Source organism: Monodon monoceros, unplaced genomic scaffold, assembly GCF_005190385.1.
Source record: "Monodon monoceros isolate NGI ecotype Baffin Bay Population unplaced genomic scaffold, NGI_Narwhal_1 Super_Scaffold_16, whole genome shotgun sequence".
NCBI lineage: Eukaryota > Metazoa > Chordata > Mammalia > Artiodactyla > Monodontidae > Monodon > Monodon monoceros.
In genome coordinates this window covers 58,482,279-58,500,258 of record NW_021703772.1, presented here as the reverse complement: position 1 = coordinate 58,500,258, position 17,980 = coordinate 58,482,279, and the positions used below count along the sequence as shown (strand labels likewise).

Genomic DNA, 17,980 nt, shown 5'->3' with positions numbered 1-17,980 from the left:
CTTATACTCCACCCAGTGGAGTGAAGGTTCTGAGCCCCACTTCAGGCTTCCCAACCTGGGGGTCCGGCAACGGGAGGAGGAACTCCCAGAGAATCAGACTTTGAGGCTAGTGGGATTTGATTGCAGGACTTCGACAGGAGTAGGGGAAAAAGAGACTCCACTCTTGGAGGGCACACACAAAGTAGTGTCCACATCAGGACCCAGGGGAAAGAGCAGTGACCCCACAGGAGACTGAACCAGACCTACCTGCTAGTGTTGGAGGGTCTCCTGCAGAGGCGGGGTTGGCTGTGTCTCACCATGAGGACAAGGACACTAGCAGCAGAAGTTCTGGGAAGTACTCCTTGGCAAGAGCTCTCCCAGAGCCCGCCATTACCCCACCAAAGAGCCAGGGTAGGCTCCAGTGTTGGCTCCCCTCGGGCCAAACAACCAACAGGGAGGGAACCCAGCCCCACCCATCAGCAGAGAGGCATATTAAAGTTTTACTGAGCTCGGCCCACCAGAGCAACACCCAGCTCTACCCACCACCAGTCCCTCCCATCAGGAAACTTCCACAAGCCTCTTAGATAGCCTCATCCATGAGAGGGCAGACAGCAGCAGCAAGAAGAACTACAATCCTGCAGCCTATGGAACAAAAATCACATTCACAGAAAGATAGACAAGATGAAAAGGCAGAAGGCTATGTACCAGATGAAGGAAAAAAATAAAACCCCAGAAAAACAGCTAAATGAAGTGGAGATAGGCAACCTTCCAGAAAAAGAATTCAGAATAATGATAGTTAAGATGATACAGGACATCGGAAAAAAGAATGGAGGCAAAGATCGAGAAGATGCAAGAAATGTTTAACAAAGACCTAGAAGAATTAAAGAACAAACAAACACAGATGAACAATACAATAACTGAAATGAGAAATACACCAGAAGGAATCAATAGCAGAATAACTGAAGCAGAAGAACAGATAAGTGACCTGGAAGACAGAATGGTGGAATTCACTACTGCAGAACAGAATAAAGAAAGAAGAATGAAAAGAAATGAAGACAGCCTAAGAGACCTCTGGGACAACATTAAACACAACAACATTCACATTATAGGGGTCCCAGAAGGAGAAGAGAGAGAGAAAGGACCAGAGAAAATATCTGAATAGATTATAGCTGAAAACTTCCCTAACATGGGAAAGGAAATAGTCACCCAAGTCCAGGAAGCACAGAGAGTCCCATACAGGAAAAACCCAAGGAGAAACACACCGAGACACATAGTAATCAAATTAGCAAACATTAAAGACAAAGAAAAATTATTGAAGCAGCAAGGGAAAAATGACAAATAACATACAAGGGAACTCCCATAAGGTTAACAGCTGATTTCTCAGCAGAAACTCTACAAGCCAGAAGGGACTGGCATGACATATTTAAAGTAATGAAAGAGAAGAAACTACAACCAAGATTACTCTACCCGGCAAGGATCTCATTCAGATTCGATGGAGAAATCAAAAGCTTTACAGACAAGCAAAAGCTAAAAGAATTCAGCACCACCAAACCAGCTCTACAACAAATGCCGAAGGAACATCTCTAAGTGGGAAACAAGAGAAGAAAAGGACCTACAAAACAAACTCAAAACAATTAAGAAAATGGTAACAGGAACATACATATCGATAATTGCCTTAAACGTGAATGGATTAAATGCTCCTACCAAAAGACGCAGGCTTGCTGAATGGATACAAAAACAAGACCCATATATATGCTGTCTACAAGAGACCCACTTCAAACCTAGGGACACATACACAATGAAAGTGAGGGGATGGAAAAAGATATTCCATGATAATGGAAATCAAAAGAAAGCTGGAGTAGCAATACTCATATCAAATAAAACAGACTTTAAAATAACGAATGTTACAAGAGACAAGGAAGGACATTACATAAAAATCAAGGAATCAATCCAAGAAGAAGATATAACAATTATAAATATATATGCACCCAAAAAAGGAGCACCTCAATACATAAGGCAATGGCTAACAGCTATAAAAGAGAAAATTGACAGTAACACAATAATAGTGGGGGACTTGAACACCTCACTTACACCAATGGACAGATCATCCAAACGGAAAATTAATAAGGAAACACAAGCTTTAAAAGACACAATAGACCAGGTAGATTTAACAGATATTTATAGGACATTCCATCCAAAATAGCAGATTACACTTTCTTCTCAAGTGCTCATGGAACATTCTCCAGGATAGATCACATCTTGGGTAACAAATCAAGCCAAAGTAAATTTAAGAAAACTGAAATCATATCAAGCATCTTTTCTGACCACAACGCTATGAGATTAGAAATCAAGTACAGGGAAAAAAATGTAAAAAACACAAACACATGGAGGCTAAACAGTATGTTACTAAATAACCAAGAGATTACTGAAGAAATCAAAGAAGGAATCAAAAAATACCTAGAGATAAATGATAATGAAAACACGACGACCCAAAACCTATGGGATGCAGCAAAAGCAGTTCTAAGAGGGAAGTTTATAGCAGTACAATCCTACCTCAAGAAACAAGAAAAATCTCAAGTAAACAATCTAACCTTACACCTAAAGGAACTAGAGAAAGAAGAACAAACAAAACCCAAAGTTAGTAGAAGGAAAGAAATCATAAAGATCAGAGCAGAAATAAATCAAATAGAAACAAAGAAAACAATAGCAAAGATCAATGAAACTAAAAGTTGGTTCTTTGAGAAGATAAACAAAATTGATAAACCATTAGCCAGACTCATCCAGAAAAAGAGGGAGAGGACTCAAGTCAATAAAATTAGAGATGAAAAAGGAGAAGTTACAACAGACACCACAGAAATACAAAGCATCCTAAGAGACTACTACAAGCAACCCTATGCCAATAAAATGGACAACCTGGAAGAAATGGACAAACTCTTACAAGGTATAACCTTCCAAGACAGAACCAGGAAGAAACAGAAAATATGGACAGGCCAATCACAAGTAATGAAATTGAAACTGTGATTAAAAGTCTTTCAACAAACAAAAGTCCAGGACCAGATGGCTTCACAGGTGAATACTATAAAACATTTAGAGAAGAGCTAACACCCATCCTTCTCAAACTCTTCCAAACAATTGCAGAGGAAGGAACACTCCCAAACTCATTCTATGAAGCCACCATCACCCTGATACCAAAACCAGACAAAGATACTACAAAAAAAGAAAATTGCAGACCAATATCACTCATGAATGTAGATGCGAAAATCCTCAACAAAATACTAGCAAGCAGAATGCAACAACACATTAAAAGGATCATACACCATGATCAAGTGGGATTTATCCCAGGGATGCAAGGATTCTTCAATATATGCAGATCAATCAATGTGATACACCATATTAACAAACTGAAGAAGAAAAACCATATGATCATCTCAATAGATGCAGAAAAAGGTTTTGACAAAATTCAACACCCATTTATGATAAAAACTCTCCAGAAAGTGGGCATAGAGGGAACCTACCTCAACATAATAAAAGCCATATACGACAAACCCAGAGCAAACATCATTCTCAATGGTGAAACACTGAAAGCATTTCCTCTAAGATCAGGAACAAGACAAAGATGTCCACTCTCACCACTATTATTCAACATAGTGTTGGAAGTCCTAGCCATGGCAATTAGAGAAGAAAAAGAAATAAAAGGAATATAAATTGGAAAAGAAGAAGTAAAACTGTCACTGTTTGCAGATGGCATGAAACTATACATAGAGAATCCTAAAGATGCCACCAGAAAACTACTAGAGCTAGTCAATGAATTTGGTAAAGTTGCAGGATACAAAATTAATGCACAAAAATCTCTTGCATTCCTATACACTAATGATGAAAAATCTTAAAGAGAAATTAAGGAAACACTCCCATTTACCATTGCAACAAAAAAAATAAAATACCTAGGAATAAACCTACCTAGGAAGACAAAAGACCTGTATGCAGAAAACTATAAGACACTGATGAAAGAAATTAAAGCTGATACAAACAAATGGGAGATATATACCATGTTCTTGGATTGGAGGAATCAATATTGTGAAAATGACTATACAACCCAAAGCAATCTACAGATTCAATGCAATCCCTATCCAATTACCAGTGGCACTTTTTACAGAACTAGAACAAAAAATCTTAAAATTTGTATGGAGACACAAAAGACCCCAAATAGCCAAAGCGGTCTTGAGGGAAAAAAAAAGGAGCTGGAGGAATCAGACTCCCTGACTTCAGACTATACTACCAAGCCAGTAATCAAGACAATACGGTACTGGCACAAAAACAGAAATATAAATCAATGGAACAGGATAGAAAGCCCAGAGATAAACCCACACACCTATGGTCAACCAATCTATGACAAAGGAGGCAAGGATATAAAATGGAGAAAAACACAGTCTCTTCAATAAGCGGTGCTGGGAAAACTGGACAGCTACATGTAAAAGAATGAAATTAGAACACTCCCTAACACCATACACAAAAATAAACTCAAAATGGATTAGAAACCTAAATGCAAGACCGGACACTATAAAACTCTTAAGAGGAAAACATAGGAAGAACACTCTTTGACATAAATCACAGCAAGATCTTTTTTGATCCACCTCCTAGAGTAATGGAAATAAAAACTAAAATAAACAAATGGGAATTAATGAAACTTAAAAGCTTTTGCACAGCAAAGGAAACTACAAACAAGATGAAAAGACAACCCTCAGAATGGGAGAAAATATTTGCAAATGAATCAACGGACAAAGGATTAATCTCCAAAATATATAAACAGCTCATGCAACTCAATATTTAAAAAAAATAACCCAATCCAAAAATGGGCAGAAGACCTAAATAGACATTTCTCCAAAGAAAACATACAGATGGCCAAGAAGCCCATGAAAAGCTGCTCAACAACACTAATTATTAGAGAAATGCAAATCAAAACTACAATGAGGTATCACCTCATACCAGTTAGAATGGGCATCATCAGAAAATCTACAAACAACAAATGCTGGAGAGGGTGTGGAGAAAAGGGAACCCTCTTGCACTGTTGGTGGGAATGTAAATTGATACAGCCACTATGGAGAATAGTATGGAGGTTCCTTAAAAAATTGAAAATAGAATTACCATATGACCCAGCAATCCCACTACTGGGCACATAACCAGAGAAAACCATAATTCAAAAAGATACATGCACCCCAATGTTCATTGCAGCACTGTTTACAATAGCCAGGACATGGAAGCAACCTAAATGCCCATCAACAGACAAATGGATAAAGAAGATGTGGTACATATATACAATGGAATATTACTTAGCCATAAAAAGGAATGAAATTGGGTCATTTGTAGAGACAGGGATGGATCTAGAGACTGTCATACAGAGTGAAGTAAGTCAGAAAGTGAAAAACAAATATCGTATATTAACGCATATACATGGAACCTAGAAAAATGGTACAGATGAACCAGTTTGTAGGGCAGAAATTGAGACACAGATGTAGAGAACAAACGTATGGACACCAAGTGGGGAAGCGGTGGGTGGGGGGTGGTGTGATGCATTGGGATATTGGGATTGACATATATACACTAATATGTATAAAATGGATAATTAATTTTAAAAAATGCAAAAAAAAAATTGTGAAAATAGAAAAAAAAAAGTGACCAGAATTCTGAAAAATAAACAATGAAAATTAAAAGATTTAACAGAAAGTAAATTATGAAGTACTTTTAAGGTACACAATTACTGTTGATAACAGGAAAGAATGAGTGGGAGAGCATATCCATTGTCCAAAAGATTATTCATAACATATTGAAAAAGAAAACAAATAATTCCCAAGTCATGAATTTCCATGAAAGAGGAGGCACCCTGGAATACTGAGAAGTATACAATAAGATTTAAGTTCATTTAAATGTTATTGGGGAATTTTGCTTCCCCTTCTATTTATGGAACTGCCCTCCTGACACAAAGAGCTAGGAAATCAGATAAAATATGAAATAAACAGTTTTCAAACAGGGGACAGTATGTAGCACAGGACTGTGTTCCCTGTGAAAACAACAAATGAACTAAGCTCTAAAACTACCCTAGCTTACTGCCTAAAGGTGGTTTCAAAGCCACAGCACAGGGAGGGGGAACCAATAGAACCCGGCAGTCATGCCAAGTTAAAGAGACTGAGATGAGAGTTTGAGCAGGCCAAAGTAGCTAAAATTTACAGGACAGTATACTAGAAAGGAAGCAGCTGCACAGAGAGAGGGCTCTGGAGATAAGCAGAAGGTATCTTCAAGAATATGGCTTAGTAATATTTGTACATGAGGAAGCTCAGTCTCCAAAGGCCAGGAGAAAAAAAACACTCAAAAGCAGCACAGTGAACAGTTCTCAGGTTCACACGGAGCTTGGAACAGTTCACATCCCCACCAGCCAGAGCAGAGAAAGATATAATAATATAAGGGAACTTGGGTAGAGTCCTCAAAGAGTCACATCTTAGTATCCGAGCTAAAGTAGCACCAGAGCAAAAAATATTATGAACTCATCATAAGAAAATATAATAAACAGCCTCAAAACAATCAAAATGATACACAAGAACTAAATGCCAGAACAAAGTCCTACACTCGTTAAAGGAATACTATAACATTCAGCACTCAACATAAAATCCAGCATCTGGAATCCAATAAAAATTAACAGGCATGCAAAGAAGCAGGAAAATATAGATCCAAAGCAAGATAAAAGTCAATAAACACAAACACAGTAATGATAGAGATGATGGAATTAGCAGACGAGGACCTTAAAATAAATGTAATAGATTTTTAAAAATTTTTCTGAAGGATATAAAGGTAAATATGAAGATAATGAAAATATGAAAACCATCCAGACAGAACTATTGTATAAAAAATACAGTATATGAAAAAATTGAATTGAAATGAAACACATTGGATGTGACTAACTGTAGATTAGACACTGCAGAAAAGATCAGTGAACATGAAGACAGAACAATAGCAGCTATCAAATGAAGCACAGGGGGAAAAAATTTGGACAAAAACATAACCAGAGCTTCAGTAGAATATTACCTAGCGGACTAACCCATATGTAATAAAAGTCTCAGAAGGAGAGGAAGGGAAAGGAGGAGAGGGGAAGAAAAGAGCATTTGAAGAAATGCTCTGGCCAAATATTTTACAAATTTTATGAAAATCATAAACTCACAAGCCTAAAGTCTCAACAGACCCCAAGCAAAAGAGGCATAAGGAAAACCACATCAATGCATATGAAAATCAAATTTCTGAAAACCAGTAGTAAAGAGAAAATTTTAAAGAAAGCTATAGGAAAAAAAAACAACAACAACACATTATGTACAAAGAAACCACGATAATAACGACAACAGACTTCTCATTAGAAAGCCAGAAGAAAATGGAAGATACCTTCAATGTGCTGAAAGAAAAACTGTTCCTGGAATTCCCAACGAAAACCGTTCCAAAATGAAGGCATAATAAGCACATGAAAAGATGCTCAATATTATTAGGCATCAAGGAAATGCAATTCAAAACCACAATGAGATACCACTTCATGCCTTCGCTATAATTAAAAAGATGATAACAATCAGAGACCACAAATAACAAATATTAGCTAGGATGTGGAGAAAAAAGAACCCTGTACACTGTTGGTGGGAACAAAAATTGCTGCAACCACTGTGGAAAACAGCACGCAGGTTCCTCAAAAAACTAAAAGTAGAACTACCATATGATCCAGCAATTCGACTTCTTGGGTACATATCCAAAGAAAATGAAAATACTAATTCTAAAAGATACATACACCCCAGTGTTCATAGCACCATTATTTACAATAGCCAAGATATGGAAGCAAACTAAGTGTCCATGAACAGATAAAGGGATAAAGATAACATGAGATACACCACACACACACACACACACACACACACACACACACACACAATGGAATACTACTCAGCCATTAAAAAAAAGAAAGAAATTCTGCCATTTGCAACAATGTGGCTGGACCTGGAGGGTATTATGCTTAGTGAAATAAGTCAGGCAGAGAAAGACAAATACTGTATATTATCACTTATACGTGGAATCTAAAAAACAAAACAAACCAGTGAATATAACAAAAAATAAACAGACTCACAGGTGAAGATAATGAGGAATGAAAAAATATGAAAACTATCCAGACAGAACTATTGTATAAAAAATAAAATATGTGAAATAAAATGAAATCAAAATGAAGATACAGAAAACAAAACAGTGGTTATCAGTGAGGACAGGGAAAGGGTGTAGTGGCAAGATACGGGTAGGGGAGTAAGAGGTAAAAACTAATATGTATAAAATAAATAAGCTACAAGGATATGTTGCACAGCACAAGGGATATAGCCAATATTTTATAATAACTATTAATGAAGTATAATCTATAAAAATTTTGAATCACTATGTTGCACACCTGAAACTACTATAATATTGTAAATCAACTAAACCTCAATTTAAAAAATGTTTAATAGGGCTTCCCTAGTGGCGCAGTGGTTGAGAGTCCGCCTGCCAACGCAGGGGACACAGGTTCGTGCCCCGGTCTGGGAAGATCCCACATGCCGCGGAGCAGCTGGGCCCGTGAGCCATGGCTGCTGAGCCTGCGCATCCGGAGCCTGTGCTCCGCAACGGGAGAGGCCGCAACAGTGAGAGGCCCGCATACCGCAAAAAAAATAAATTAATTAATAAATAAAATTTTAAAAAAATAAAAAATGTTTAATAAAGATAATTACAAGCACTGGTGAGAATGTGAAGAAAGTAGAACCCACATACATTGCTGGTAAGAACACAGAATGACACACTCGCTTTAGAAAAGTTTGGCAGTTCCTCAAATAGTTAAATATACAGTTACATACAACCCAGAAATTCCACTCCTAAGTATACACCCAAGAGAGATGAAAACATATGTCAACAGAAAAATTTGTTTATTACAAAGCTGGGACAGAGAAGGCACAAATAAGCCTGGAACATAATGTGGAGCTAGAAACTAGAAAATACTCAAAAAACAGAGGACACATCAAAAGTAATACGAGTGAACAGGAAGGCTCCTGATGGCCAAATGTGGGCAATTTGAGCAACAAAATAAATAACAGTAGTAACGCATTATAACCAACAAAGTAAAAACTGATCCTGATATAAACAAATTATAAGTAATTTACATGAGAAAATGGGGGGTTCTTCTTGACAACAGAATTCTAAACAATAGAATTCTAAACAATAGAATTTCCATTGTTCCTTCTATAAATTGTTTCCTCTATAAATGTAGAAGACCAACAGAAATGTTTAAATCTCCATTTGGTAAACACCACAATAATAACTATTTCAAACAAGAATCATTAATACACGCCAAAACTGGGGGGCAAAAGTATGAGAAACACAATATTTACATAATTTCAAAGTATCTCCCTAAAAGATATATTTATTAATTGCAATGGAAAATATAGTAAACTTTTCAGTGAAGAAATTTGTCAGACACCTCCTTAGATAAGTGATCAAAGTTAAAATCACCAGTAACTGGACAAATCAACATTGTGTGCTTCCTGATATAATGTACTAGGAAGCACATGTCACTTCTGCATCCAAAAATGCATAATTTGAATTTAATCACAAGGAAATATTAGATAAACCCGAAGGTTTAAGAGCCTACCATAAGAGGTCAGCACTCCTCAAAAGTGTCAAGGACATGAAAGACAAAGTGAGAAACTGTTCTAGGTTAAAGGAAACTAAGGACACAGCAACAATTAAATGCAACATATACGTAATCCTGTATTAGATCCTGGACTAGAAAATGGACATTAGTGAGACAACTGGTAAATCAATGCTAATTTCCTGATTTTTATAACTGTACTATATTAACATTTGGGGAGTGTAAGCAGACCTCATATAGGAATTTTTTTAACTAGCTTTGCAAGTGTGAAATTTTTTAATTGTGAAACTACTTCAAAAGCAATTTTTATTTACTCTTAAGCAAAAAGTCACACAGACTAGGAAGAGGTAGTTCTAATGCATATCCAACAAGGAACCCATATCCAGAATAAAAAAACACCTAATTATTACTAAAAAGAAAAAATATCCTTCACAAAAGATGTCCAGTAAACATATTAAAAGATGTTCAAAATCATTAGCTATCACAGGTATGCAAAACGATCATGATACTACACACAAGTATGGCCAAAATGAAAAAGAATGATAATACCAAGTGCTAGTGAGGATGAAGAGAAATTAGAACTTTTTTTTACAATACCAGCACTATAAATTGGAATAACCACTTTGGAAAATTATGTGGCAGTATCTAAAGATATTTAACTCCTAGAGGTGGGGAGTTTGGGGGATAGGGTGAGTGGGGTAAGTGTATCCACTCACCCAACAGAAATGAGTTCTTATATCTACCCACCAAAAGACATGTACATGAATGTTCAAAGCAGCTCTATTCATAATAGACAAAAAAAGGAAACAACCCAAATGCCCATCAATAGCAAAAAGGGTAAATACAGTGTATATTCTCTCAGGCATAATGTTGACTTGTAAAAGATATAAAGAGTGCATAATGTGGGCTTCCCTGGTGGCGCAGTGGTTGAGAGTCCGCCTGCCCATGCAGGGGACGCAGGTTCGTGCCCCGGTCCGGGAAGATCCCACATGCCGCGGAGCGGCTGGGCCCGTGAGCCATGGCTGCTGAGCCTGCGCGTCTGGAGCCTGTGCTCCACAACGGGAGAGGCCACAACAGTCAGAGGCCCGCGTACCACAAAAAAGAAAAAAAAAGAGTGCATAATGTGTGATTCCATCTGTATCAGGCAAACTAATCAATGTGGTAATAGAAGTTGGAATATGGTTATCCTAGGAAGGATAGTACCAACTGGGAAGGGGTACAAGGAAGTCTTTTGTGGCTCTGGATTTGTTCTAGATCTTGATGTGGGTACTGGTTACATGGGTGAATTAAAATGTAAAAATCTGATATGTACATTTAAAGTTTTCGCATTTTACTGTATATGTTATACCTCAATTTAAAAAACAAAAACAAAAAAACACTGGGACAAAACAAAAGAAGATTTACTATAGATAATGCCCTGACAGAAAGCCCACTTAAGAAGCCTCTGGAATAATTCAAGTAAGAAATGAGTGGCAAAAAGATGCGAAGAAAATAGATCAGAGAGATATTCAGGTACCAGGTTTGGTGCCCTACTGAAAAATACAGCTGAGGAGAAAGAATGAAAAGATAAATCTCTCAAGTATCTGGGTGGAAAGTAGTATTATTAACCAAGATAGGGAATGCAAGAGGCAACAAGCTCAGTTTTAGACATGTAGGGTGTAGACATTTAACTGGAGATATTCAGGGCAGTTAGATATATGAATCTGGAACTCAGATGCAACCTGAGCAGGACATATAAATTTAGAAAAGAGAAGCCAACATATGATTAAAATTAGGAGAGGATGAGACTGCCCAGGGAGAAAGTATAAAAGAGAAGACAGCCAAGGACAGAAACCTAATATAGAGCGCAAACACAGGAAGTGTAGCAAGCACAAAAGACTGAAGGAAGAGTTGAGAGAGGTGGGGAGTTACTAACAGTGCCAAATAGGGCAGAGAGGTTAAGTAAGTTAAGGACAAAAAGTGAGTACCAGCTTTGACAATCAGATCATTATTGCCTTTTGCTATAGTTTTTGTCAAAAGCAAACATTTTTAAGAGGTCTTAAATGACCTACAAAGGAGTTAAAATACACAATCTGTACCACGCTGTACCTTCATTTCCCCATCAATTTCAAACTAGTTCATGCAAGCAATCTGCAAAAAACAAATTATTAATAGTCATAAGTGGAAGATTACTATTAAGACTTTAAAATTGTAAAAGAAAAATATAATCTATCCCAAGGATAGAATATACATAATTGCTTATTGTTTCTTATATATAATGTATATATAATAAACACTATTCTGTATAAAAAGTGAGTGGCTTTTCTGTACGTGAAATTTTTTATAATCAAATATTGGAAAAAAACTGGCCAGCATGAAAAATAAATATATGCATTAAAGAGAGCATTATTAATTGAGCACCTAGAGATTAATCTTCCTCCAGTGAGTTTCTCGAAGCAATCAAGAATGGAGCCTCTTCAGTAAGAACAAGAAGCTAAGAATGAGCTAGGAAGACTTCTCCAGGGAACAAGTGGGTGTCATACAAAACTATATTAGGAAAATAGGAAAATAGTAGAATGCAATGGATTAAAGATGGCCACATGTTCTTTTCTACTCCTCCCCTCAAGAGGCTGAGTCTATTTCCCTTCCCTCCTTATCTCTGGGCTGGTGTCACGACTTGCTTTGACTAAAAGAAATAGGTGGGAGTGTTTTGTACCACTGGCACATTTTCACTCTCTTGGGAGTCAGCCACCATGCTATAAAAAAGTTTGGGCTAGAGACCACTTGGAGAGAAAGAAGCCAAGTAAGGGAAGATAGAAATGCCCTAGACTTCCAGCCTGATAAGGCCCCAGCCCTGTGGGTATGGCCATCTTGGACCTTCCAACCCAACTAGCCATCAGCTGAATGCAGCCACATGAAGGATCTCAAGTGAGACCAGCAGTAGACTCACCCAGCTAACCCACAGAATCATGAGAAATATTATTATAAATATTTATCGTTTTAAACCACAAACTTTTGGAGTGGTTTCCTACATAAAAATAGATAACTAAAACATTGAACATAATTACCCTGTGATTTTTTTTTAAAGCATTTCCTACAATGTTTTCCTCAACAACAGTACATAGCTTTGTGGTTGGACTCTGGCAAATTGGGAAAAGGCAAGCTGTAGGAACAACCAAAGGACATTCCCAGAAGTATCAACTAAGCAAGACAAATACTCTCCTGAGGCAGTTGTTGAGTAATGGAACAGAGTATACAGTTGTCCCCCAATATTCATTCTTTCCTCCTTTCATAGTAACAGAATTTTTAACTGAACATATGTCCATCAAAATAAAGACTACATATCCTAGCCTTCCTTGAAAGTAAATTCTTATGACTATATCTGGACAAAGGAATGTTACCAGAAGTATGGTGTGGCAGCTTACAGGAAAAAAAAATCCCTCTTAGACTGCAGGGCAAGTTGTTTGGTCCTTTCACCCCTCGGATAACCAGTTGTCTGGAATTCACAACACTTTGGTCCATGAGAATGAAAGGCCATTCCCTTGGGATTGCTGAAGCATGAGGTGCAAGGAGCTGGGGTTTCTAAGATTTCATAAAGCAAGGTCAATATACCAATCTATGACTGCAAAATTTACACTTTTACATAAAAAAGAAACTTCTGGGCTTCCCTCGTGGCGCAGTGGTTGAGGGTCCGCCTGCCAATGCAGGGGACGCGGGTTCGTGCCCGGGTCCGGGAAGATCCCACATGCCGCGGAGCAGCTGGGCCCGTGAGCCATGGACGCTGAGCCTGCGCGTCCGGAGCCTGTGCTCCGCAACAGGAGAGGCCACAACAGTGAGAGGTCCGCGTACCGCAAAAAAAATTTAAAAAAAAGTAGCCATCAAAACGTGCCTCCTTATCATTAAACCTACACATGGCATCAAGGGCAGAAAAACTATCCATTCACAGATAATTACTGAGTGCCTACCTACTAAGTTCCTAACACCAGTCTAGGTGCTAGAAATACAACAACAAACAAGAACAAGACAATCCTTGCCTTTACGGAATTGAAATTCTAATGAGAAGGGGGCAGGGATGTTAAACATTGATTAAATTAGATAATACACATAAAGTGCTCAGAACAGTGATAGGCATACACTAAATAAGTATTCAAATAAATATCAACTGTTGTTAGCTATAAATATCTCTCTATGTTTCTAGGTAATCAGCAAACCTTCTTATTCATCCAGTTCTCTAAAAATCAAGAGATTCTTTAGATGGTTTCAGCACTAAATGTCCTTATTTTTGATCAGCAGGCCATCCTTCAGAGAACTGTCCTCTCTCCCCAATCCATTTCTTGTGGGCCTATCCAGAGGTAGACGTGCCCAGTAAGATTTCCTTACACAGGAATCTATATCACTGGAGAGGCAGCAGGTGATGAGAAACACCCAGAAGTTCAGTTCATATGGCTGAGCTCCACGTGGACCCATCTCTGCCAGCACTACCCAGGCTCCTGTCCTTCCTGAGGCCTGGCTGTTCAGCTTGTCCTTCAATGCTCTCCTTCCAATAATTCTCTTTTTCTTGCTTAAAACAGCAAGAATTTGTGTTGCTTACGAAGAACCCTACCTGATACAGTTAGGCAATGTAAGATCATTCTAAAAAAAGGAGTGTTCATAACCAAACACAATTGCCAAAACTCATTGAACTGCACATTATTAAAATGAGTGAATTTTACTGTTTATAAAGTATACGTCAATAAAACTGGGGGAAAGTGGGAGGAGTATTTAATTTAAAAGCATAAATAGCACATTTATACTGGATAATAAAATATTCTAGGTTATTTTCCTATATATTGACTTTATTATGCTCTATGCTAAAAAACTCATACAGGGAACATTTTTTAAGATGGCCCATTTTAAATCAGTCCCATTTAAAGTCAAGCTGCATTGACTACAATGATTCTAGAATGAAAGAAGTATGTTAATATCTAAAAACTATGTCTTGCTTACTAACGCAATAAAGTTCACAACATACATAACAATCATATCTTGCTTTCAAGTTTATTGACAGCACCCTACAGTACTTTGCTTAATTATTTGTTTTGCTTATATTCCCACTCTCTATTTAGTCTTACTTTGCAAGCAGCCTATATCACAGCAGGAAACCCCCTCAAAATGCAAACCTCTCCAGCTCCAGACTGAAATTAGGACAGCCCCACTTGTCATGTTTTACATTACAAGAATTTCAGAACTGCCTTACTTGGTCACACCATGCTCCATTCACTAAGCAATCTCTATGACAGGGGCTCCTAGGAACACGTGAAAGAACATAGTTGTCCTACCTGCCACCAATCTAAAAGCCTAAAGCACATTCCAAAATACTTTCCGTCCTCTTAATAAATCCATATTGGATCTGTTACTACTTAGTACACCCTAATCACTTCTGAGACATTTTACATTTTAAGGTTAGTAAAAGGTATTAAAATAGAAGGGCAAATAATGAAAAAAGTAGACTTTGAACAACCAAGTTGCATGTGTACAGATTTATATAATAAACCCCACAAGTATTTCCTAATTAGTCTTATTTGCAGTAATAATTCACTTTAATTTTAAACATTACAAAACTCAAAATTTTATTCTCACAACTTTCAGATTTAGCCACTTTATAAGATACCCTTTTAGCACACAACTTCCAATATTAAGTTCAAACTTGTCACCTTCTTTTCTAGTAAAAATTCAGCCATCTGATCCCTGATCTCCCAAAAATCTAATCAAATTTATAATGGGGCTTTTAAAACTATTTCCTAAAGTATCCTACTGCATGGCCTCTGGTAGCCAGCCTAAGTACCCTACGGAGCCAGCCAGCATGAAAATCTAATTTAAACTACTCTAATTCCTCATAAATTCAATACTGTGTATCTCCCAACAGTGTTTCTGGCGAACCAGAGCTGATCTGGTTCAACTTGATGTTTAAACTCCCACTGCCTCTTCCTCTGAGTTTAGCAAAACAAACAATATAAGTAACTCAAGTTTCAACCCAGTATCTGTGTAGAAAAGCAAAAATAAGATAAGTGTAAATGAAAACCTTGTTTTGCAACATATTAATAGTCCAGCTTCCTTGCCTCTTTTCTTCAATTTAAATTTTTATTACCTCATGAGTTCCCATTTCTACAACAAGACCCAAAGTATTTACAAAACGAAAATGAGAAAAGCCCAACAACATTCACCTACCCAACATTTGGCAACCCAACAACACCAATTTTCAAGGAAGTTCCAAATCTTCCAATGATTGGGGGTGGTTTAATTCCATCACCTGCCTTTTTGGGGGGCATCTGAAATGTCAAAACAAACATACATATGAACAAAACTTTTTACTGTCCCCATTGACCAAAAACACATTTCATCACACACAATATATTATTGAATAATAGATTAAGAATACAGCATACTGTATATATCAATCTAAAACTGACACACTTTATTTTTCAACAAAAATGAAAACAAAAAAGTTCTGTTAACAGATCTGATTCTGATAGTAGTCAAAGCAGTCACTCCTGAGAAGTCCTGGAAAACTGATCTAAAAATATGTGGCACCAGAAATCAAAAATAAAATTTAGCTGCCAATTTTCCATCCAGACTGTTCACAAAACATTTTCTTAACCTGACATGTGGTTATATGAATGAAAGCATTTGGAAGCAGGAGCACAGGTAAGAGTGTCAAAGAAAATCCATTCTAGAACCACTAGCAACCGAGTCACCTCCCACCAAACCATTCCCTCAGTCTGGAACCTGTTCTTTCCCATTTCGCCCACAAGCACCATTTTTCGCGTGAATGAACACACGCCGGTATCAAGGTCTTTCCAACAAGCCTCTTCCACCTTTGGCACTGTAGTTACGACTCATCGGTCCTCATAAGCAACCTCCTGAATCCACCCTTTGGTTACTTCTAGTCGTAAATGGATCTACTAAGCCTTTTTATTTACAGGTCGAAACTTTCTCGGTCCCTGACAATCTGGCTCTAAGTTTCTCCGGGCAAAATTGAGCCGACTTTAGTACTGCAAACTGAACTCATGAGGACTGCTAACCTCACGTTTTATAAGCTGGGAACTAAAACTATCCCTGTCTTCTGGCTCCAATTGAACCTCCCGGGGCCACGTTGACGCCCTGCTCATGAAGTGATAGCCTCTGATCCCTGACCCCGAGGGACAGGAATCTCCCTTCTCAGGGTCGTAACTCACAGCTGTTCCCAGCTAAACCCCAGGTCTCCGAAGCACAGCTGCACGAGCAGAGACTTTCCAGTCCTCTGGCCTCCTACCAAAGAGTGGCTGGCCGCCCAGCCAAAGCGAGGTCCCACCCAACATCTTCCCCTTCTGGACTGGGCCACTGGCCGTCCCCGCCTCCGGAGAAGGCTTTCCCCATAGCGTGCCGGGTGAGGCGTGGGCCGCTCCCGGGACACGCGGCCTAGTCCGAGAGCGCCTCATTCATCCACACGCTCCACGCCGCCCTCCGCCCAGGCCGGCCACCCGGCCCTGGCGGGACGCCGGCCTCAGAGCAATGGGCCAGAGTCAAAGACGCGGCGGGGGTCGCGACCACAGGCTCCCTGAGGACCTCACCGTGCTCAGGGCGGACGATGACACAGGCTCCCAGCGGCAGCGGGAAACGGGTCTTACCGGCAGCCGGAGGCCGGGAGGAAGGAGGAGAAAGCGCAAGCCCAGCCCCTCCGCCGAGCGGAATGCACGTCGGCGGCGGCGGCGGCGGCGGCGGCTGCGGCGGCGGCAGCGGAACAGGCGGGCCGGGCGCCGGGCTGCACCTGCGCGCAAGCCGCGCGCCCCACCCCGCTCCGCCCCGCGCTCCCCCCATCGCGTCCCGCCCATTGGTTTGGCCGCGGGAGGCGGGAGAGGGTGGGAGGAGTCGCGCGGCGCCCGAGCTGGCGGGAGCTGGAGAACCATCCTTGCAGGCCTGAGCCGGTGGCATGCAGGAGCGCGAGTCTTCCGCCATCCCTACACGTGGGGCTTCTCGGCCCCGGATCTCCGCTTCCTTACAGGTGCGCGCCCCGCGTTTCCCGCACACGCTCGCTTGCCGCCCTCCAGCCCCACACTTAACCCGCCGCTTCACCTCGAAGCACCCTCGGCCTGACCGCCCGCGCGGAGGCGGGTCGCCTGAGGTCTGGCGATCAGCCGCGCCAGCCCCGCTTGGCCGCCAGCTGAGTCCTCGGGGACCACGGCCCCAGCTCGCCTCCTTTTCCTATAACGCTCTTCAGTCAGTCCAGATGGTGAGAAGCTGTTAAACTTTCTTAACGGAAAAAAGGGTTAAGGGTATGATCTAAGGAGTCCTTCGTCGCCTTATTTTTCAGGCGTATTA

The 17,980-nt window shown here is 39.6% G+C and overlaps 1 protein-coding gene across 3 annotated transcripts in view; it reads right to left on the bottom strand.

The window, feature by feature from the left end:
* The window catches only part of OLA1 (Obg like ATPase 1), a 169,113-nt gene extending 151,735 nt beyond the window's left edge, over positions 1 to 17,378 (bottom strand). For 2 of the 3 annotated variants that reach the window (XM_029225759.1, XM_029225756.1), the window contains exons 1-2: positions 17,233 to 17,378; positions 15,851 to 15,951 (exon numbers count right to left, since the gene is read on the bottom strand). In XM_029225759.1, the coding sequence (XP_029081592.1) occupies positions 15,851 to 15,951 (101 nt within the window). In that variant the 5' untranslated portion in view covers positions 17,233 to 17,378. The remainder of the gene's footprint in view (positions 1 to 15,850; positions 15,952 to 17,232) is intronic. The other variant, XM_029225757.1, reaches the window with a different exon arrangement.
* Positions 17,379 to 17,980: the final 602 nt, after the last annotated feature.